The sequence below is a fragment of the Asterias amurensis genome, chromosome 10 (assembly GCF_032118995.1).
Source record: "Asterias amurensis chromosome 10, ASM3211899v1".
NCBI lineage: Eukaryota > Metazoa > Echinodermata > Asteroidea > Forcipulatida > Asteriidae > Asterias > Asterias amurensis.
The window spans coordinates 4,102,369-4,127,019 of record NC_092657.1 but is presented as its reverse complement, the minus strand read 5'-3'; the positions used below and the strand labels follow the sequence as shown (position 1 = coordinate 4,127,019).

Genomic DNA, 24,651 nt, shown 5'->3' with positions numbered 1-24,651 from the left:
GAAGTTATTAATATGTATTGGAGCTTTGCAAAGGGCACAACAGCAAAAGCTCAGGGCACACAGGGGCCCAATTTCATGACTCTGCTTACCGCCGAATTCTGCGCTTACGATCGAGATTCCCCGCTTACGTGCAAGCGCCGAATTTCTGCGCTAGCCTTCTAAGCGTAGAATGCCTAGTAACTTGAAGTACGCACGCGCAGAAGCCAAAATTCGCCGCTAACCCTTGAAATACGCTTACCGTAAGCACAGAATTCCATGCTTCCGCAAGCGCCGATTCTGTGCTTACGGTAAGCAGAGCCATGAAATTGGGCCCAGGTTGTTGCTGTGGGTGCCCTGTGTCTAGGGGGCTAGGCCTGAGAAATTGTAGGGCGATTTTGATTCCTGAGTGTCTACATGTATAATTACCAGTCAGCAGGGGGCTTCCGTATAAGGGCTTGAATTTGGGGTGAATGGCCACAAGGTTTGTCGCTCAAAATTCTTACTGGTCCAAAAAGGACTAAAAAAGAGGGTCACCCTAAAAAAGAAAACACACAAATGTACAAATGTACACCCAAAAATAGAGAAACATACCCAAAAGAGGGTAGCCTTGTAAGCGTAGAATGCCTAGTAACTTGAAGTAATAATAATAATAATAATAATAATAATAATAATAATAATAATAATAATAATAATAATAATAATAATAATAATAATAATAATAATAATAATAATAATAATAATAATAATAATAATAATAATAATAATAATAATAATAATAATAATAATATTTATTTGGGCAATCACATTTACAAGCACATGTACCCCATACATTAAAAATATTTAAGAAAACAAATGAAAAACAACAGTGTGGTGCCCAGGAGAGCATAAAAGTTAAAACAATAACTATCGCCAAAAGGCGTATGTCTCCTAAATCCCCCAAAATACATTAAGGCAAGAGAGGGCATATATGGAAAAAGTAGGCATCCAAAAAGAGCTGTAGATACGCCAAAAGAGGAAAAACTAAAAAAGGGGGACACCAAAAAAAGAAATGGGGGAAAATGTGGCTTTCCACTAGACCTCGGTTGGTCCCTATGTAAGCAGGGGTGGATTTCACAAAGAGTTAGGACTAGTCTTATATCGAGTAAGGATCAGTTACTAGTCCTATACTTAGGACTAGCTGTACGTTTTGATATCTCTTAGGACTAGTCCTAAGTTAGGACTAGTCCTAACTCTTTGTGAAATCGACCCCAGGGCTTGTACAATTGTAGCTCAAAATAAATTCCTACTGGACAAGAAAAGACCATCGAAGAGGGTCACTAACAAAGGACATCCAAATAGAGCTGTAAACAACCATTAATATTGTACAACATTTTATGAAATAGGCCTAAATGTTTCAAATCTGGGCTACTATAAACTTCCTGTGGAATCCACAGTTGACAAGCCCGGTAGGCTGCTTTCATGACTTAACATAAAGCTAAAAGTGCAAGGCCTTTGTGTGTGCACTACTAGACTTCAGCAGAGTGTGAGCTTAATGGATGACATTCCCAAAGTTTGGGTACACACCTATTTTCTTACACCCCTATAGATGTTTTGACACCCCTACGTACACAATGTATGTTCTGACAATGTATGTTCTTTTTCTAACCCTAACCCTAAACCTATAGCATGAAACTATTTGTGTACTTGTAAGGTGGTTTTTCGGATTGGAAAATAAGGGTGGCGGATTACATACTGTGTACAGCAATCACTGTCCCTTCAGTACATTTTATACCGACATGACTGAGGTCAATGCACTCTTGCCAGTGGACTCTCCCTACCGTTTCCCTTCATGTCCAGTTATTATCCATTACACGTGTTATTGTACACGTACAAAACCAGCTGAACGAACAACTTTTACGAGCTCCCCCCGGGGGAGCCCTTCAGTATTTACGCGTACCCCTAGAGCACTTAACACGATATCCGATGTCGCCTTCTTGTTTTGGTTTTCCCGGGGCTGACACCTATGGGCGTGGCAGCGTCGACGCCTGATAGTGCTCAGGGCCGTCAAATATCTATTGTTTCAACCCATCAAGGGATTGGAAACACGAGGGTGGATAGAAAATGAAAAAATCGTTGGCCGCTGTTCGACCGACGTGCGAGATTATTGATTCGGTGAGTCACTGGGATTGTAGACTCGACAACAAACCAGTCTCTAATGACATAATTTTTTTTTTGTGATGGAGAAATTATTGTGACAAGGGTGCGTTGTTGGTGATGGTGCAGGCTTCAATCAGTAAATGAAGTGTATCTAGTGGCAGGCCTTCGATTTTGAATAAGGCAAGGGCACCAAGGCATTTTCTATTTGGTTAAGGGCACTCTATGAGGAAATTGTGATTTTTTACTGTGAGCATTTCCAGGGCACTAAGGCAATGACCAGGGGGCACGGAGGCAATCACCTTCGTTGCCTCCATGAAAAATCAGGCCTGTACAACTGTAGTGATAGTCTTGAGTAGTAATGCCGCAAGTGCACATGGCACAATTGTGTGTGTTTGCTGCACTTTGAGAATGCTCATTTTGGGCGCGTTGGATTTCCACTTCTTGAAAGGTTGAATTTTGGGATTAAATCAACCTCGGGCTTTTACATTGTAGCTCAATACCTCTTTCATGGCATAGATTAGAAGCAATAAGTTAGCTTAAAGGCAGTGGACACTATTGGTAATTGTCAAAGACCAGTCTTCTCTCTTGGTGTATCTAAACATGCATAAAATAACAAACCTGTGAAAATTTGAGCTCGATTGGTCGTCGGAGTTACGAGATAACTATGAAATAAAAGAACACCCTTGTCACACGAGTGTTGTGTGCTTTCAGATGCTTGATTTCGAGACCTCAAGTTCTAAACTTGAGGTCTCGAAATCAAATTCGTGAAAAATTACTTCTTTCTCGAAAACAATGGAACTTCAGAGGGAGCCGTTTCTCACAATGTTTTATACCATCAACCTCTCCCCATTACTCGCTACCAAGTAAGGTTTTGTGCTAATAATTATTTTGAGTAATTACCAATAGTGTCCACTGCCTTTAAATCAAAAAAAGGTAAATTACTTTGCCTTTCAGAAAGAAGCTCTATGAAATTTGACCCTGATGAAAACATACATGTGATATCATGTGTACGTTAAAAGTGTCATGCCAATAAGGCAGATACATAGTTGAAGTGCAATGTTTTCATCCGTTTTGATTTATTTAAACAGCTGACAATGTACAATAGTACATATACACTTACGTGCAATGCCATGAATGCGTAGTACAACTCGTGGTTAACTGCACTTCAGATAAAAAAATTATGACATGTTTGTCGGTTGTCTCACGACTGTTCTTAAGATTAGGGCATTTGTTCTGGGACATTTCAATTGAAGGGGCACCAAGGCAATGGCCAGGAGGCATGGAGGCGTATTCACATAAAATGTAAATTTACAGGCATGGGCGAGCCCACATTTCCGAGAACAATTGATTTTACACATTGTAGCTGATGAGGCCATCTGGTGTAATCCCCCATCCAGCTTCAGGCTTTCATTTAGCACTTGGAAAGGCAGAGACACTATTGGTAATTTCTCTTAAAGGCAATGGACACTATTGGTAATTACTCAAAATAATTATCAGCATAAAACCTCACTTGGTAACGAGTAATGGGGAGAGGTTGATAGTATAAGACATTGTGAGAAACAGCTCCCTCTGAAGGGACGTAGTTTTCGAGAAAGAAGTAATTTTCCACGAATTTGATTTCGGGACCTCAAGTTTAGAATTTGAGGTCTCGAAATCAAGCAGTGAAAGCACACAACTTCGTGTGACGAGGGTGTTTTTTCTTTCATTATTATCTCGCAACTCCGACTACCGATTGAGCTCAAATTTTCACAGGTTTGTTATTTTATGTATATGATAAGATACATGTACACCAAGTGAGAAGACTGGTCTTTGACAATTACCAATAGTGTCCACTGTCTTTAATATACATTTGCAAAAAAACTTACCTGGTAGTGAGCAATGGAGAGCTGTTGATAATATAAAACATTGTGAAAAATGGCTCCCTCTGAAGTAACGTAGTTTTTGAGAACGAAGTAATTGTTCACTCAAATATTTACATTTAAATCTGAGAAAGACTTCTGGCCTTAGTGAAGCCTTTCTCAGGCATCTGAAAGTATCCAACTTTGTGCAACAAGGGTGATTTTTCTTTCCATAATTTCTTGTGACTTCAACTACCGAGTCAGAGTTGTCACAGATTTATTATTTCACGCATACATTTGGGATTCACCAAGTGGGACACTGTTTTTGTTTATTTATTCTTTATACTTGTGTACAATAGTCAAATCAGAAAATGACACCAATGTGGTTGTATGGTAGGCCAATCATTGTGTACACATACTGCTGATAAGGGCCCAATTTCATGGCTCTGCTTACCGCCGAATTCTGCGCTTACGATCGCGATTCCCCGCTTACGTGCTAGCCTTAGAATGGCGTGTAAGCGTAGAATGCCTAGTAACGTGAAGTACGCACGCGCAGAAGCACAAATTCGCCGCTAACCCATGAAATACGCTTGCTGTAAGCACAGAATTCACTGCTTCCGTAAGCGCTGATTCTGTGCTTACGGTAAGCAGAGCCATGAAATTGGGCCCAGAATAGAAAAAAGTAAAGTTCTCCATGTGGTGTGTATACGCAGAGAGCATACACATCCTGTGCAGAGGTTTTTTAATACAATAATTACAGAAAATTAATCTTCCAACCAGCTCTGCCATTCCACAGGGCCACTGTCCTCCATCATCTTCCCTCCCACCTTCCGATCATCGTAATCATTTCTGACAGTATCTGGTCTGTCTTACTCATCATTTGTCATCAGGCCTTCTTTCACTGTCATTGTCATCATCAAATCTCAGTCAAACTGTAAATTCCTCGAGTTGTAATAAATTCTGAATGATGATGGAGTGAACAGTTTATTGTCCATTCTATGAAGGTGTTATGTGTGGTTCTAGCAATTTGGCAATTATTTCAACAGTGTACAGGTGTTGAGATACCATGATGTTGATGTTGAACTTGTTCTTGCAAGTGTCTTACCTCTGCCCTTGGACACAGTCGTAGTTTCCCTTCCCCTCTCCCACCTTCCGATCATCGGAATAATTTCTTACATTATCTGGTCATGATGTTGAACTTGTTCTTGCAAGTGTTTTACCTCTGCCCTTGGACACAGTCGTAGTTTCCCTTCCCCCCTCCCACCTTCCAATCATCGGAATCATTTCTGACAGTATCTGGTCTGTCTTAGTCATCGTTTGTCATCAGACCCTCATTCATTGTCATTGTCATCATCAAATCTCAATCAAACTGTAAATTCCTCGAGTTGTATTAAATTCTGAATAATGATGGAGTGAACAGTTTATTGTCCATTCTGTGAAGGTGTGGTGTGTGGGGCAAGCAGTTTGGCAAAGATTTCATCACTGTAGGTGTTGAGATACCATGATGCTGATGTTGAACTTGTTCTTGCAAGTGTCTTACCTCTGCCCTTGGACACAGTCGTAGTTTCCCTTCCCCCCTCCCACCTTCCGATCATCGGAATCATTTCTGACAGTATCTGGTCTGTCTTACTCATCATTTGTCATCAGGCCTTCTTTCACTGTCATTGTCATCATCAAATCTCAATCAAACTGTAAATTCCTCGAGTTGTAACAAATTCTGAATGATGATGGAGTGAACAGTTTATTGTCCATTCTGTGAAGGTGTTATGTGTGGTTCTAGCAATTTGGCAATGATTTCAACAGTGTACAGGTGTTGAGATACCATGATGTTGATGTTGAACTTGTTCTTGCAAGTGTCTTACCTCTGCCCTTTGACCCAGTCATAGTTTCCCATCCCCTCTCCCACCTTCCGATCATCGGAATAATTTCTTACATTATCTGGTCATGATGTTGAACTTGTTCTTGCAAGTGTTTTACCTCTGCTTTTGGACACAGTCTTAGTTTCCCTTCCCCCCTCCCACCTTCCAATCATCGGAATCATTTCTGACAGTATCTGGTCTGTCTTAGTCATCGTTTGTCATCAGACCCTCATTCATTGTCATTGTCATCATCAAATCTCAATCAAACTGTAAATTCCTTGAGTTGTAACAAATTCTGAATGATGATGGAGTGAACAGTTTATTGTCCATTCTGTGAAGGTGTGGTGTGTGGGGCAAGCAGTTTGGCAAAGACTTCAACACTGTAGGTGTTGAGATACCATGATGTTGATGTTGAACTTGTTCTTGCAAGTGTCTTACCTCTGCCCTTGGACACAGTCGTAGTTTCCCTTCCCCCCTCCCACCTTCCAATCATCGGAATAATTTCTTACATTATCTGGTCATGATGTTGAACTTGTTCTTGCAAGTGTTTTACCTCTGCCCTTGGACACAGTCGTAGTTTCCCTTCCCCCCTCCCACCGTCCAATCATCGGAATCATTTCTGACAGTATCTGGTCTGTCTTAGTCATCGTTTGTCATCAGACCCTCATTCATTGTCATTGTCATCATCAAATCTCAATCAAACTGTAAATTCCTCGAGTTGTATTAAATTCTGAATAATGATGGAGTGAACAGTTTATTGTCCATTCTGTGAAGGTGTGATGTGTGGTTCTAGCAATTTGGCAATGATTTTAACAGTGTACAGGTGTTGAGATACCATGATGTTGATGTTGAACTTGTTCTTGCAAGTGTCTTACCTCTGCCCTTGGACACAGTCGTAGTTTCCCTTCCCCCCCCTCCCACCTTCCAATCATCGGAATCATTTCTGACAGTATCTGGTCTGTCTTAGTCATCATCAGACCCTCATTTATTGTCACTGTCATCAATCAAATCTCAGTCAAACCATAACATCCTTGAATGGTAATCTATTCTGAATAATGATGGAGTGAATAGTTTGTGTGAATGTGCGGATGGGTGGCACAATCAATTTGAAACCATAAGATAATGGGAGTCCAACAGCGTGGGTGTTGAGTATACAAATATTGACTGCTTCGAGTGCTATGGATAAAACTATGACTCCCGAGGTGATCCCCGGAGCGTTCTATTTTCCTGAGGCGAAGCGGAGGGAAAACAGAACGCTCCGGGGATCACCTAGGGAGTCATAGTTTAAACCATTGCACGACTAAAAGCAGCCAATATTTGTTTTATAACACCCCAAACATTTCTAAATACTGTACCTGTAGACTTTACAGACCTGAATGCTACAATCCACGGACGACACGAATACAGATTGCGAAAACTTGTACAGTTTTCTCACAATGTTTTATACTATCAACCTCTCCCCATTACTTGTTACCAAGTAGGGTTTTATGCTAATAATTATTTTGAGTAATTACCAATAGTGTCCACTGCCTTTAAATTATTGTGTAATCTGTGAACATATTTTTCAATCTTACGATGTTATTTACACTTTCAAATCAAGTCAAAAAAGTTTTATAACATTTGAACTTTGATAATGACACACAGACATGACATATCACAAGAATGTGGTTCCAATCATCCCAATGAGTCATCTATTATCCTTTGTTGCCAAGCCACATATTTTTCTCGGGGCACACAATAGAAAAACAGAAACACATGCTGACTATGATTCATGAATGGAACTAGCCCTCGGATATTTTCCTTTCTCTTTTTTTTGCCATGAAACATTTAAAATGGTACATACATATGTACAGGTACATTGTTATTTACATGTATACACATGTGTGTACATTGTAGGATTGTGTGAATAATAAAATAATATAATATTAATAATAATTCATTCTTGTAAAGGGAATTCCGTCAATGACAAGTTCCCCAATGGGCTGTCATCAGGCATAAACAACATTGTAAGATTGAAAACTTAATGTACACAGATTTTCACCATCTAGAGCTGTATTGACTAGAGCGCTAACTTGCTCTGCGTTTTGAAGCCACCCTGGGCGCAGACATGTTTGATGTGTTGCGTGACTACGGAACGATTTTAATTCACATTGGCGGACGTTTTTTTTTTTACATTCGGCATGTGCGCTTACGTACGCGACTGCCCATTCGCGTCTGTCCGCGCTACGAAAACGATAAGATCGACTTGATTGACGTACTGTAGTTAAAAAAGTATACACGCTTTTTAAACATGACGCACATGATGCTCGCAGTTTGTACGCTCATCAGCAGATTGTGTGTTCACATTTGCTGCATTTTTTGGTTCGATGACACATAGAAAAGAACAAACGCACTATCATGCAAATAGCCGGACAATTGGCGTACAAAATATCAAGTTGTTGCATTGGTTTGTACATAAACATGGATGCGCCCACACGGCTTCGAAACTTTAGTGCGTGTATTAATCGGGTGTTAGCTAGTATAGCGAAGATCTTTATGCAAGGATGTGTTGCTGGTAGTCGCCGACGTGGCCGTCAAAAACTTCGTTGGACAGACAGAATCAAAGAACTCACGGGCTTATCAATAAACGTTGCTTATCGATCTGCACTGGACAGACAGAAGTGGAACTACATCATAAACAGGGTCACAAAGGGTCAGCCATGACTCATAGGATGACGATATAGCTCTATGATTTTCACATACATGTAACTTTACATAACGTTCGGTTGTCACAGTTGTGTGGTTTCTGACTGGCACGCCAGAACGAAGCTATTGAAAACATATATAGAGACTGCCAGCATGTGTACCAGTACAACAAGCTTTCCAAACAATTATTACTCTCACATTTCTTTTGAATACATATTTGTATTTTTGTTATCAACCATGAGGTGGTATTTACAATACCGGTACTTTATTACACCATCATAACTACATGTAGATGACTTGAAATAACCAATGGCACTCACAGCAACCGCCTTGGTGCCCTGTGCTTTTGCTGTGGTGCCTGCACTGCCTTTACTGTGATGCCCTTTTCAAAGTTCCAATACAATTTTACATTTTACTCATACCATTGTAAATGCCTACCATCCACCACTCGGCTCATGTTTCTAATCCCCTAATTGGACAATTGGCAGGCGAGCCGACAATATTACCATGCATTAATAAGTACCCCAGGGGAGGGTGGAGGGAGACAGACTGGGGACCCGGCACGTGGTCTGACTACGACGCTCTCACGAAGCGGCAGAATTCCCTGCTTGATTCTTTCATTGAAACACTCTGTGTACGTTTGCTCCAATCCGCTGAAAAAATGTGAACGTAATTCGATTAGCGTTATGAAATGCGTTGCAGGAGCTTGACATTCATTAGAATACACATGTAGTTTTATTTTTGAGGCATAGATTTCGTAGTCTGAGTGAGCTCTTACGAAACGCCAGTTCCCCGCTCGATGCATCTCTGAAACACTCTATGTTTGTGACAGTTCGTTTCCTATTTCTACTGTTGGAAGAATGTAGAATGTAATTAGATTAGCATTATGTAATGCAGGCAGGAGGTTGACATTCATTTGAAAAGTAGTCTATTTTTTTCGAGGCGTAAATTTTGTGGTCTCTGAATGCGCTCTCTTGTAACGCCAGATCCCCTGCTTGATGCATTTCTGAAACACTCTACATTTGTGACAGTTCGTTTCCAATTCCTCCTGCTGGAAGAATGTAGAATGTAATTAGATTAGCATTATGTAATGCAGGCAGGAGGTTGACATTCATTTGAAAAGTAGTCTATTTTTTTCGAGGCGTACATTTTTTGGTCTCTAAATGCGCTCTCACATAACGCCAGATCCCCCACTTGATGCATCTCTGAAACACTCTACGTTTGTGACAGTTCGTTTCCAATTCCTCCTTCTGGAAGAATGTAGAATGTAATTCGATTAGCATTATGGAATGCGTGGCAGGAGCTTGACAAAAGTAGTTTATTTTTAAGGCGTAGATTTCGTGGGTTGGCTGAGCGTGTTTGATGGATTGTTGGCATAAAGTTAGAAGAAGTGCTTGCACCAGTATATTGTGCAATGTTTGGACGTAGTTGCCATTCTAACGAAATGGAGATTTAGCATATGAATTGTGTGGCAAGAGGCCCACATTCATTAGAAAAGTTGTTTATTCTTTAGTTGTGGAGTATTCTTTAAAGCCATTGGACCCTTTCGGTACAGAAAAAACAAAAAAAGTTCACAGATTTACAAATAATTTACAGGGTTTACTGAAGGTAATGGTGAAAGACTTCTCTTGAAATATTACTCCATGAAATGCTTTACGTTTTGAGAAAACGGTAAAACAATATAAATTCTCGTTAGCGAGAATTACGGATTTATTTTAAACACATGTCATGACACAGCGAAACGCGCGGAAACAAGATTGGGTTTTCCCGTTTTTTTTTCTCCCGACTCCGATGACCGATTGAGCCTTAATTTTCACAGGTTTATTGTTTTATACATGTATATAAGTTGTGATACACGAAGTGTGGGACTTGGACAATACTGTTTACCGAAAGTGTATAATGGCTTTTGAGTAGACTGGGGTGGTATTGAACTGTTTTCACATAAGTTAACACAAGAAATGCATGGCATTCATGTACATGTATGAACATGTATACATGTACATGGGTGACCAGGGGTAATAATGTCGGAAGCGCTCTGGAGACACCCCGTGAAAAAGCGCTATATAAAAACCGTGTAGTGTAGTAGTAGTAGTGGTATAATGTACAATGTTTCAACACTTTTTACTGGTGTTATATCGTCCGTTCAAACACCCCCACGTGATGCCCTCTCGACCAATCAGAATGGATTAAACTGTCTTAGGTATTTATGCGTATTGTCTCAAACAATTTTCCAGTTTTAATATTGATAATTGTTGTAACTGTTGGGCACCTTTGAAACAATCTGTCATCGAAAGGCTTCTTCTGGATAAACAATAAACAAATAAATAAAATAAATAAATGTTTTTATTTCTGTTATGTTTTCCAGAATGTTAGACCGCCTTCTCGTCGTCTGTCCCAACACAAGCTACTGCAGCGCCACCATGCCACGGTGCGAGTTGGAACCCCACCTCACGAGTCGCTGCCCAGGGAACGCAGCGCACTGCTCCAAGGAAGCCCAGGGGTGTACGTGGCATGGGCCGGCAGAGGCTAAGGAAACACATGTATGGGAGTGCCCCTACAGATCCAGGCCAGGTGAGAGCAAAATCTCAGAAGTCTATGATGTGTCACACAGGGCAATGGGAGGCTTTTGAATGCAGCAGACTGGGTAAATTTCCATTGTCGATGACGTTCTAAGCATGTTCAATTACCTAAAACAATGGATTTACCTGGTGAGTCTGCTGCCACCTACATCCCAAAAGTCCCCCATTAGGTAACAAGTTCTTAGCCTGAATATCTGACGTCGCACTTCGAGTCTCGTAAAGAACGCCAGAGACCGGCCTCCAGCCGGCGTGTACATCCACATTTGACCAACATTCATTTCACATAGAGATACTCAGTCAAACTCTATGGTGGACGTGACAGGAGTGTACTGTTTGGGCATCTATGGAAAGCTCATGTCACTGCACGTTTATCCAATGATAGCATTGCATCTAATGGAATCACTAGATCTGAGTAGCAGGTACCTGTCTTTATCCTTGTGGATAAAGACAGGGGCTCAGTCTTACCAGTTCCAGGCAATCTCCAAGAAGAAAAGCCCAGTTCAACCAGTTCCAGGCAACTTTAAGTTATTCCACATAATATTGTCATTGGGGAACGTGAGACGGCGTTTGCAGGACCAATTTCATTTGTGTGCCAGCTTTTTCATAGAGTCCTTTTTCACACTGTAGGCGTGCTTCTAAAACTAGCCTGCGGGACTAGTTGGACAGAATTTTGAGTGGTCCTTAGGTGTTTTAACTGCTTTTTCTGGCTAGTGGTCAAGTGCTAAGGGAGAAACCTATTCCCAGGGTTGAAACAGGGTAACGGCTTCACAGTTCATAAAGGATTGTCCATATATTACGCATGGGTATCATCCTCTTAAAGGAACGCGTTGCGTTGCCTTGGATCGGTCGAGTTGGTCTTTGAAAAGCGTTTGTAACAGTTTGTTATAAAATGCATATATGAATAAAAAGATATTTTAAAAGTAGAATATAATGATCCACACAAGTATTGCTCGAAATTGCGAGGTTTTCCTTTTACCTCGTTGACTACCACAGTCGGCCATTTATGGGGTCAAATGTTTGACTCCCATAAATGGCTGACCGTGTTAGTTTGCAAAGTAAAAGTAAAACCACGCATTTTCAAGGCAAATTTGTGTTGATTATTGTATTCTACTTTTAAAACATCTTTCTAACCATAATATGCATTTTATAACGAACAGTTACCAACTCGATCAAAGACCAACTTGATTGATTCCAAGGCAACGCAACTGTGTGTTTAAAGAGTACACACAAATCTAAACAAGTTTTTTGTTGAAAGGTTTTTAAAGACAGAGGAAATCCATGCTGTGGTACAGATCTTTATAGTAGTTTTTTAACCCTTTTTATTTTTGATTCCCTTCTTTCAAGTTCCTGTTGGTGTACCGATTAAAGACGGCACACTCACAACCATCGAGATCCTAAGACGGAGGGAGGAGGAGCTTGGGATCAGCATCGTTGGGGGGAATGAGACACCACTGGTGAGTAGAGAAGAGCGCCCTCTATTGGGCGATATGGTTTTGTACATCAACCTCCTAACTAGACTGGTCCCTAGCCTGAAGATCTGACCTCAAACTTCCAGGCTCTGGTGTTAATCACAAGCCTCAAAGTGTGTCGTCAGATGTTCAGGCTATGAGCGAACCCTGATACCATGCCACCTTTATTTCAGTATTGTGTCATTGTGTTCGCCATGTCATCACGTACAACTGCAGTACATGCACTTAAATGTAAAAAAGCTTGTCCCGATTTATGTGACAGCCTAGCATGAGTCGTTTTTTCCTCATATTCTGAGGGTTGGTGTCTGTTCGTGAATGCTGGTTGGTACCGGGGTCCAATTTCGTGAAGTATATTCATGCTCACCTGTTTGTTGTTGGAAATGTTTTGTGTTCTGTTACTGTTCTATTGTTGTCTTGTTGTTTGTTGTTGTCTTTTAATTAGTGACTGGTCATTGACCAAATGTGTCCAGCACCTTTAACAGTTTAACACACAGTTAAAAAGAATAATTGTTAACAATGACCCTTTTTTTCAGATTGGTATCGTTATTCAAGAAGTCACAGCAGGCGGTATCGTAGCCAGAGATGGGCGGATAGCAGCGGGCGACCAGATCGTCCAGGTCAACGATGTCGACCTGAAGGACGTCAGCCATCAAGTCGCTCGCATGGCCCTCCATCGAGCCCGGTCCCCGGTACGTCTCACCATCTACAGGGAGAAAGCGGAGAATACGAGTCAGCTGGAGATGTTTAAGATCAACCTGACCAAAGTGCCTGGCGTTCCGCTGGGCATCAAGATAGCAGCAAAAAGGTAGAGGTCTTATTTGTACAGGGTTGGATGTCACAAAGAGTTAAGACTAGTCCTATCTTGAGTTAGGACAAGTTACTCGTCCTAATGTATGTTTGGTTTGCGGTAACACCATGTGTGTATCAACTCGCCAGGTAAAAGTTGTTGTTAGAGAACTGTCTTGCTTTATTCTACTGCCGCGGATTAGAAAATCGGAGGTTCCGGAGACTTCTCAGTTCTGAAAAGAACTAACTTTAAAAGTTTTTTATATCTCCTAGGACTAGTCCTAGGCTTAACTCTTTGTGAAAACGACCCCATGCCTGTGATGAGTCAGGCAGGCCTGTTGCTTTGTTTTTGAAAGGGCAAGGGCACCAAGGCATTTTTTCCTTGGTAAAGGGCACCCTATGAGGAAATTATAAATTTCTACTCTAGCATTTCAAGGGCACCAAGGCAATGACCAGGAGGCATGGAGGCAGTCACCTTCATTGCCTCCGTGAAGTATCAGGCCTGAAGCTTTTGACTAGTCTCAAAAGGCAACATTTGAACATCAATTCAAGACCTTGACATTTTCGATGATGATGTGTGATGATAAAGTAGATAAAATAAAATGCTGCATTCAGATGACATTAACAAAATATTCATCACGGTTAAACAAAATTTGAACTTGTCTCTTTTCTTTGTAGGAACGAGCTGGGTGTTTATGTTGTTGAAGTGGTAAGTACAAAGGAGGTTATTTGGAGCAAGATCGAGTGTGCACAATGGTTAACTAAAGGTTGACCATTTTGACTCGAACCCAAGCTGGCCGACCATTGGTTGATTACCGTGGTCGACCATTTGGAACCAGCCTCGAGCCCATGGTTTCTTCACTGGTGCAACAATATGTTCCATTCTAACATGTGTTAAGCGCAGGGGGGAACCAGTGACGCTTTAGCGAAAAGATGGAAGGTTGACTAGACTACCAAACGAGTCGTTCGGGTGAGTACGTCACTGCGCATGTGCGTTGCTAGTCTGTGGTCGACCACTGGTAGACTAAATGTGCGCACTCGAACTTGCTCTTGGTTGTTGTTGTTGTTGGGTGTTTTTCTGGGGGAGGGGTGTGTACCAATGACGTTTGGGCTCAGTTTCATGGCTCTCCTTACTGTAAGCAAAGATTGCATACGTAAGTGGAGAATGGTGATCGTAAGGGCAGAATTCAACGGTAAGCAGAGGCATGAAATTAGGCCAGTTCTTATCACTCATTGGTGTGAGAGTACCATAGAAATAGAACCCGGAGAACGCTGAGTGTCTCATTGTGCGTGCGGTTTTGTTGTGAGATCATTTTTATGGACGCGCATAGGCCATTTTTTTTACGCGTGTATGACAAAAGATTTTGCCATACAATGACATCATTATTGACCAATGAGCACACTAGAAACTGTCTTGGTGCGCTGACATTTTGCCATTTTGCCATACACGCGTCACACGCAATGATAATTTTGCCATACACGCGTATCGCGCGGTATTGATACGCGGCATCCACAGATAACACAGAGGGTGGTCGAGCTCAGCGTTCTCCGGGTTCTATTTCTATGGAGAGTACCAAATCATTCAATCTTGTATCCTTCTTGTTGTCTCTGTATTCTAGCTGGAGGACAGTGTAGCGTGGTGTGACAGACGACTAAAAGCAGATGACCTCGTGGTAGAGGTCAACGGTCAGGACCTAAGACAGGCTACACCAGACAGAGCGGCACATGCTATCAATGTAAGCACATTATCAACCTTAAAAGCCTACTTGATAACAAGAAATGGGGATGGGGAGCTGTTGATTGTATAAAACATTGTGAGAAACGGCTCACTCTGAAGTAACGTAGTATTTAAGAGTGGGGTAGATTCTCACTCAAGTAAAAAAAGACTTCTGGCCTGAAGCCTTTTATTAAGCATCTGAAAACACACAAAGTTGTGCAAAAAGGGTGTTTTTTCTTTCTTTATTCTTCTGCAACTTCGATGACCAATTGAGTAAAAATTTTCACAGGTTTGTTACTTTATGCATATGTTGGGGTTCACCAAATGAGAAGACTGGTCTTTGAAAATTACCAAAGGTGTCCCGTGTCTTCAAACATGCGTCGGGGATAAAGAATAATAATTTTGGTTTTACCCATACACAGATGTGTGTTTGCACCGTATACTCAGTACTTTCCCGAGTTCTGTGATTTTTTTCACAGGACTCGACTGTGCCACGTTCACCATTTTGGTTGGCAATAGGTTTACAGGTAAACGCTGCGTCGCCTAAAATGTGCACTTTACTTAAAAACACACAATGACATTGCCCACTTGTATGGCGCATGCAGGATTATTCTGATCAGGACGTCAGGTGAATTGGGTCAATACAGTGCTAACTCACATCGGTGAAAGGGTAAAAACCACAATATATAAACATTGTTTATTATTACTATAAGTGCGGTGGTCAGTACTTAATGGATCAATTCCATTTTCTTATCTTGTTTTCCAGGATGCAGGTGACCGTATTAAGTTGGTGATCATGCGCCACGCCAGACCCCCTGAGGATCCCCAAGACTCTGAGGCCATGCAAGCCTTGCTCAATGAGTTCCCCTCAGAAGCAATCTCAAGGGAGTCCTCAGCACTCAGGACACGGCAGGAGAAACTCATCAACATCAAAAAGGTACAAATGCACCAAGGGTTGAATAATAATAATAATAACCCGTTTTTATATAGCACTTTTCACACCCGGAGGGCGTCCCAAAGCACTTCACATTATTACCCCTGGTCACTGGGCCTTAAATCACTCCTTAAACCATCTCAGCTCCCTGGTGGGGAGTATACAGCCTTGTGCAACATTAATATGCGCTACTCGGCTAAGTCAATCACAAGAACCATCTCTGCCCTCACAGGTACCTATTTACCCCTGGGTGGAGAGAAGCAATTATAGTTAGGTGTCTTGTTCAGGGACACAAGTGTCATGACCGGGATTCGAACCCACACTCCGCTGAACAGAATCACCAGAGCTTGAATTCGGTAATCTTATCCGCTCGGCCACGACACCCCACCAAAGACAGTCCTAACTTCGGATTAGCTCTAGGAATTTTTAAAAACTTCAGACTGGTCCTAAGTTAGGAGGAGTATTCTATCTCCAGACTAGACTAGTCTTAACTCTTAACTTGGGATTAGTGTCAGCGGGGGTAGAGGGGGACCCAGAGGGGACGTACTCTAACCCTAACCCAATGGGTGTATCAAAGCGCTATATAAGAACCCAGTATTATTATCCTTGTGTTGACCTTCTACAGGGGAGCAACGAGAGCCTTGGGATCAGTGTCAGCGGGGGTAGAGGGGGACCCAGAGGGGACGTACTCTAACCCTAACCCAATGGGTGTATCAAAGCGCTATATAAGAACCCAGTATTATTATTATCCTTGTGTTTACCTTCTACACGGGAGCAACGAGAGCCTTGGGATCAGCGTCAGCGGGGGTAGAGGGGCACCCAGAGGGGACGTACTCTAACCCTAACCCAATGGGTGTATCAAAGCGCTATATAAGAACCCAGTATTATTATCCTTGTGTTTACCTTCTACACAGGAGCAAAGAGAGCTTTGGGATCAGCGTCAGCGGGGGCAGAGGGGGACCCAGAGGGGACGTACTCTAACCCTAACCCAATGGGTGTATCAAAGCGCTATATAAGAACCCAGTATTATTATTATCCTTGTGTTAACCTTCTACAGGGGAGCAAAGAGAGCCTGGGGATCAGTGTCAGCGGGGGTAGAGGGGGACCCAGAGGGGACGTACTCTAACCCTAACCCAATGGGTGTATCAAAGCGCTATATAAGAACCCAGTATTATTATTATCCTTGTGTTGACCTTCTACAGGGGAGCAAAGAGAGCTTTGGGATCAGCGTCAGCGGGGGCAGAGGGGGACCCAGAGGGGACGTACCCTAACCCTAACCCAATGGGTGTATCAAAGCGCTATATAAGAACCCAGTATTATTATTATCCTCGTGTTGACCTTCTACAGGGGAGCAAAGAGAGCCTTGGGATCAGCGTCAGCGGGGGTAGAGGGGGACCAAGAGGGGACGTACCGGTATTCGTCACCAATGTACAAGCAGATGGATGTGTTGGTCGCCAGGGACAGTTGAAGGTAACAATTTTAAGCAAAATAGTTGATGACAACTTGCATAGCAAAAACACTATTAGGGAATTTTAATGCAAAAACTTTTTATTTTCCAATTAGTTTTTTTCAAGATGAAGAAATTGCGTGGTTGAAACATTGAGTTGTCACACAAACGGTTTGTTTTGTTTCAGAACCACTGCAGCTCATGTACAGTACATGGTGTTACCACAAATCTCACTAGATTGTTTCTCCACCATGCAAAGTTTCAAATCCTACTCGTGTACATGGTGTTACTGCGGACCTTACTAGATTGTATCTCCACCAAAGTTTCAAATCATACTCAAGTACATACTGTTATCAGCAAACCTTACTAGATTGTACCATGAAAATTTCAAACTCCAAATATTGCTTACAGTGTTATGCTAAGCAAAATGAAGCAGGATACCACAATCACAAATTTGGCATGCGGCATGTTACTTTGACTGGTAACCTTATTCTTGTAAGCATGATTTGTTTTTGCTTAGCTACTTTTTTTGTACATGTAGCTGTCTAAAATCTGGCCTTGGGTTGTGTCTTCTTGATTCCCTTCTGCCATTTATTTCCTGTCGGTCAGTTATTTCTCTTTGGTAATTTTTTTTCCAGAAAGGAGACATTATCCTGACGGTGAACGGCACCAGTCTATGGAACATGTCCCACACGGACGCAGTCAACAACCTGAAAGCTAATGCCAATTCCAAAGCAATCACACTCAAAGTGCTAGAGGGAGACAGGGCACTAGACGGTTCGACTCGTTACTCCCCGTCATGGTTAACGTGGCTCACGCTTCCTCAGTAAGTAGATTATTTTTGAGAAAATTTAAACTCCAAAGCTTTTTGAATCACATTGTAAGACTTATCTTTTGAATGCTGAATATACATGTAACTAGGCTTTTAACTGAATATAACGAGACATTTGGTGGTTAGGTTGGCGTCTTGGTATCTTGCATTGCCTTCCACCTCTGGGACCCCAGTTCAAATCCCACTGGGGGCACTATGTTGATTGGGTTTTTAGTCCCTACCTGACTGCGTGGGTTTTCGCTGGAATAACCCTCTGGGGTTTTTATACATTTGTTTCTCTCCTAAATCTCAAAAGCAATTGTACATGATTTTGATTAGTCCTAAAACAAAATAAGTGCATATGTATGAAATAATTATATCCGTTGTCAAATTGAAGCTTAGTACATGTACATGAACTAGGCATTGTTTTAAATAATGGTTGAAATCCTTAATTAATTAGCCATAATTCAGCTGATGAATATTTAATAAATATTAACATAGTATGAATTTCATATTCAGTGAGCTTTCACATCTAAAACTAAATAATAATACCTTAAATGATTTCCGTTTGTTCTTTCATTCTTGAAGGTTTTGCCAGATTCAAAGTAAACTCTCTCTGGAGAAAGACTCCTCGCCGAGTCTAGGGTTCAGCGTCGTCGGGGGATGTGACTGTACCCACGGCAACCAGCCCATCTTCGTCAAGACCCTGGTGCCGAATGGTGCGGCTGGACGCAGTGGAAGCCTCAAGTAAGTTGTTCAAGCATGTCTTTTGATCTTAGCCCTTTCCTTACCATTGCTTTTGTGGGCTGCATTCAAACCGCCTCTTCCTTACCATTGATGACCTTCTGTCGCATACAGACCCCTTGCATATGACATCACACTCTCAAAAAGTGCCATCTTCGAGGCAAAAAGGAGGCAGATCATTTTACAAAACCTGTTCTTTGTGCATAAAAACTTGCGCATGACCTTGGCATACCCCGTAGCATTTCTCGTTATGCAAGGGGATCTATTGATTTCTATAGACCACTCACACAATATGGAACGCACCTCCGCACATTGCGCATCTCTCATTTCCATCATTTTTTTAGTTGAATCTTTTGTGCCTGTTTGCGCACGATTTCGACTCTCAAAATTGGGGACGGGATAAGCTTATAATAATAAATAATAATAACCGTATTTATAACGCGCCTTTTGCCAAAGGATACAAAGCGCCAGGTATTATTACTGCAAGGAGTGGGGCGAATTTTGAGATATAAGACCTAATCATTAAGAACCATGTAATGGTTTACAAGGTGCTGTGGCGCAATATGCTGCCAATCCAGCCAGGAACACCGGGGCGAACCCCTTCTCTTTTCGATAAGTGCACTGGGTTCTTTTACATGCGTTTACACAACACATGGGACCAACGGCTTTACGTCCCATCCAAAGGACGAAGCAATGGTTATGTGTCTTGCTTAAGGACACAAGTGTCACGGCTGGGGATTCGAACCCACACTCTGCTGATCAGAAACACCAGAGTTTGAATTCGGTGCTCTTACATACTCGGCCACGACACTCCCGCGAGTGCACTCCAAGTTGTGCAAAGGGTCTTTTACAAAAGCACTCGAGCACTGTTATCAACCAGTAGTTTTAATTATATACATCCTCCATTCTCCAATATTCTCCTATCTTACAATAGGTTTTTTGCTCTCACTCCAGATGCGGCGACCAAATCCTGAAAGTGAACAACGAGTGCCTGACCAATATCAACCACACGAAGGCAGTGTCCATCCTCAAGAACACGCCCGGCAGGGTACATCTCACGGTGGTGTCGTGGCCCGGAACAGCCGTCTGACAAATCGCAGTTCTTAGTCTTTGTTTAACCTCCTTAGGGCATATCGTAGCTATGGCTATGACTGTGTGTTGCCAAGGACGTCCTATACTTCAATGCATGGTGATGCAGAAATCTAGCCGCAGCCGTATCTGTAACCGCTAATTTCGGACACAGCCATAGAGCGATCAAATTTCGTCCATGTTTGTATGGTAGCCCGCCTGACAGTTGAGGGATGAACAATGTATAGAAAAGGCACCAGTCTTTTTACAGACTGATGATTTTGATTCTTCGCGGCCAGTTCTTCTCATCAAGCGGGGAAACAAAATCGCTCTCTCGTCACAGCAGGAATGTATTTGAACATGTTTCCACATTTGTCTGGTACCCTGAAATCCATCAAGCAGAGATTTTGCGCAGAGAGCTAAAACTATCTTTCACCACCCGAAGGGCAGTGTTTGACGAACAGATATTACTGAGGTTTAGTTTATTGTATGTACCTGTACCTACATTTGTGTACACTGTACTCGAAGGTGTTGCTCTTCCCGATCGGACCCTGTGTTACCTTTTGAACCACCCCTGCGCTTTCCCCCACCCCTGTTCACTTCTATACGTATGTGTACCTCTTGATAGTACCCACGTGACACTCAGAATGGGTTCTTGTCGGCCTACACACAGAACCTCTGATTGTTCCTAGTATGACTCTAATGACATCAAACAAAGATTATACGCAAGGAGCTAGAACTATCGTTCACCACACAGTGAGACTTTACACCTGATGGCATCCAGAGGCACCCTGTAGTCGCCCTGATCACCCTGAGACTACATTTATGGGTTACCTTGTTGTACCCTTTATCCTTTCTTGAGGTACCTAGTATGGATGTTATCCAGCATGTCCCAAGGACAAGTGTGGTTCTCCTAGTTGCGCCTCATGTTTCCCCGATTGGCAACCGGTGATTCCCAAGGAGGACACACAATCCCACCCAATGGCACCCAGTTTACCCCAATGTGCATCATGTAATGTATCTGCAGGTTTAGCCCAGTTCCCCCTTCCAAAACCCAAGCAGTGCTTTCCCTGATTGTTTCCCCGATTGGCACCTGGTGATTCCCAAGGAGGACACACAATCCCACCCAATGGCACCCAGTTTACCCCAATGTGCATGTAATGTATCTGCAGGTTTAGCCCAGTTCCCCCTTCCGAAACCCAAGTAGTGCTTCTTGTGGTCAAGAAACTAGCACTCTTAATGCCTGCAATGTACCATAGCCTTTCATACTCCCAAATCAAAAATTATTCTTCTACGACAGTAACTTATTTTCGCACATAAAGGAACCCTAATTATGCCAAACATGCCTAAATCTGAAAGAACAACATTTGAATATGCAAATTATTTTATTATTTGCATATTTTTTTACTGAATATTCATAGTTTTTCCTAATGGGAAAAAACCTGTGTAATGTTATTGGTTTCACCGATTTAAATAATTTTAATATGCCACAAAGTTTCTTCCTGGGTGAAAACTCTGTGCTTTTGCCGACTGATGAAATCAGTTGACATTACTTTCAAAATGAGATTTTATTCTCTGTGTAAAAAATTCTGTATTTATTGTCGATGATTCTGAGCTTTCTTCGTCCAGTTTTGTTCTGTATAAAAAGATGTATTTGCAATTCTTTCTCCGCTGAAAATATTGAATATCTGTAAAAAGAGTACTCTGATGAATAATTGAATTAATTTTTATGAATATTCATGTTATTATTTTCATGAATATTCATGTCTATGTTTTCTGTGCTAATATTAATGACTGCATCAATGCACTTATATTGGATTGTGCACTATTGATATTGATATGAATTATTTTGATGCAAATTGTCCTTTTAGTTATCAGCTTAGCGGAAATGTCAGATCTTTCTCCATCATGGAGTAAGTTGACATCAAGTCTTATACAGTTTTGGTAGGGAAAAAACATTGCTTAATTTTTAGTCTTAAAGCTTACTGATTATAAAGTTCACACTGGAACCTTTTTTTTCTGTGAAATAGTCTTTCGGGTATGAAGTCATATTTGAGAAAACTATCTGAAAGCCTAAATAAGTGCAACAGCTTATGTTTAATCCTATACTTTGTCTGTTAGTAATTTATTTGAAAAAATGGAATATTAACGAAATTCTATGTTTGGTATGTGTGACAATATTCATGTTCAGTAGAGATTCAGTACTGATTTAAATTATAAGGTTACATGTTGCTGGGTGGATTATGTTCGTTTTTGAGAACTGGCTCTATACTATACCACGGAGTACATGTAGATTCATTGGATTTCGGGAGACTTCTCTGCTTTATTTGTTAATTCGGGAGACTTGTACCGTATGTTTTTCAGTGTGATGTTTCACGGCTGACATTTTGCAATATTAGCCCTCACTTCTAAACTGTATAGAACCCTGAATTTTGTCATCCTTCTTTATGTCTGTAATTTATATTTTCTCTTTCAACTTTCATATTCGATTTCTCAAAGGGTTAGGACTAGTCCTAGGAGATGTACAAATTGCATGGATAGTCCTAAGTAAGAACGAGTAACTGGTCCTAACTCGAAATAAGACTAGTCCTAACTCTTTGTGATCCACCCCAGTTCCCAAAAGGTGGCTGGACAAAAAGATTCAACAGGCACAATTGAAGAAGTAATTTGCTTTGAGGCAAAGCTAAGCCACTTTCTTTGCTAAGCAATCGAGTGAGGGCACCAGTCGCAACAATGTACAGAGTTGGCTGGTAACCTATTTTTTACTCAGCAAGATTTGTTTGATGCTTAGTAAGCTTAGCAAGGGTTACACGCTTTTGAAACTGGGCCCAAGTGTTGTCAATAGTTGCGACTCACTCTGTGGTGGTCTCACGTCTCAACTAGGTGCCCAATACGCCTCTCTTAATATTTATGCATGACGTCATAATTCTTACCCACAATGAGGCTATGGGCGCACGTTCCCCATCACTTGCAGTGGCTGCGCCCATCGCCTCGTTTTGAGTTAGCTTTGTGACGTACCTCATGCATAAATATTGAGAGAGCTGTTCAGCAGAAATTACTGCTTAGCAACTTGTATTTGCTAAGCAAAAAATTGAGGGGGACACCAGTTGCAACAATGTAAACTTAGCTGAATGCAATTTGGCAATACTTGTCTGTAGTTAGCAAGTTTTGTGCTTACAGGATTGAGTGAAATTGGGTCCAGGTAATTTAAGAAAAGCGTTTAGCAAATTTGAGGCTTATTTTCTGGAGGGCTCTTGTTTGTATTCTAACGTCATTCAATATTATTTATATTTAAAAAACACAAATTCTTTATAATTGTCCAGTCGGTTTTGCGTTGTCGATTAAACAAGACATTCAATATTTATTTCCAGTACTGTTTATAGGACAAATCACTGCGAAGTTTGTAAATAAAGCCTTTTGCATTTTTGTGTACAGATATGTAAAATGACTTGTATGAGTTTCAGTTTTTTTTTCCTCAACGCTATGTAGTATTCAATAGAAATCAAGTTTTGTCTCGAATTAGCGCTTTACACACTTTTATGATAGTTTGCATATTTTGAGCGGGAAAAAACTGGCCAATCACAGTGACGTATTTTGATCACCCGTTTGATACGTACAGCACACTGGAATTTGAGAAATGCTTGCTATCAAAATTAAATAAATAGCTGTTACAATAAAATAAATAAATAGAGGAGCACGTTTATTACTTTTCGGGGATAAATTGGATTAATTCAACTACAGTGTACATTTGTCTGTTCTTAAAAAACTTGACAACATTCCTATTTCGAAAATGGCAACACGTCGATTGACCGTGCGTGAAATGCCCACCATCTTTGTCCGGCACCCTGCCGTCTCAACTATGCTGAAAACGCTGCGCGTAAAAGGACGCCAGTCTCGACACCACAGTTTCAGTCATGCTGCACTTCGAGTCGGGAAAAACGAAGAATATCTCTCGAGGATGGACCAAAAGAACTTGAAATTGTTGAGGATGGCCGGCCAAGTTTCCAAGTGCAACTACATGTATATTCCATGGACTACCCTGGTTGAAAGTTTTGGCATTCGGTGAGTCGTTTCATGATTTAGTTGGATATTTAAGACTGATTTTGAGGCTGCAGTTGTTGACAATTTTTGATATCTGACCATACCGTTCTAACACTGACCAATTTGCATTGGTACCGCACACATGTGGTACTATTTGAAACACCCGTACAGCAAGGAACCAGTGCCATTACAACTATTTTATGGTTGAGAATGGCGGTACAATGGTTACTCTGTAGTCTATTTCTTCCTCCATGGTTATACCATGGATGAATTAGCCCCGCTACTCCACCACTAGTCTAATAATTGCTAAGTGACACTAGTATACAAATATTGACTGCTTCGAGTGCTATGGTTAAAACTATGACTCCCGAGGTGATCCCCGGAGCGTTCTATTTTCCCGAGGCGAAGCCGAGGGAAAATAGAACGCTCCGGGGATCACCGAGGGAGTCATAGTTTTTAACCATTGCACGAGTAAAAGCAGTCAATATTTGTTTCATAACACCCCAAACATTTCTAAATACTGTACTATTATTATTAAGTTACAGACCTGAATGCTAC

The 24,651-nt window shown here is 41.4% G+C and overlaps 2 protein-coding genes across 2 annotated transcripts in view; both read left to right on the top strand.

Annotated features, from left to right (window-relative positions):
- LOC139943108 (ligand of Numb protein X 2-like) overlaps positions 1-23,474 on the top strand; it is a 38,951-nt gene extending 15,477 nt beyond the window's left edge. The window contains exons 3-12 of the mRNA XM_071939926.1: positions 10,863-11,068; positions 12,421-12,530; positions 13,079-13,350; positions 14,010-14,040; positions 14,951-15,067; positions 15,815-15,985; positions 17,330-17,452; positions 18,068-18,255; positions 18,829-18,987; positions 19,939-23,474. Of these exons, the coding sequence (XP_071796027.1) occupies positions 10,863-11,068; positions 12,421-12,530; positions 13,079-13,350; positions 14,010-14,040; positions 14,951-15,067; positions 15,815-15,985; positions 17,330-17,452; positions 18,068-18,255; positions 18,829-18,987; positions 19,939-20,074 (1,513 nt within the window). The 3' untranslated portion in view covers positions 20,075-23,474. The remainder of the gene's footprint in view (positions 1-10,862; positions 11,069-12,420; positions 12,531-13,078; positions 13,351-14,009; positions 14,041-14,950; positions 15,068-15,814; positions 15,986-17,329; positions 17,453-18,067; positions 18,256-18,828; positions 18,988-19,938) is intronic.
- A 501-nt stretch (positions 23,475-23,975) lies between these two features.
- The window catches only part of LOC139943100 (uncharacterized), a 130,157-nt gene continuing 129,481 nt past the window's right edge, over positions 23,976-24,651 (top strand). Inside the window, exon 1 of the mRNA XM_071939915.1 lies at positions 23,976-24,114. The gene's annotated coding sequence lies outside the window, so the exon portion shown is untranslated. The remainder of the gene's footprint in view (positions 24,115-24,651) is intronic.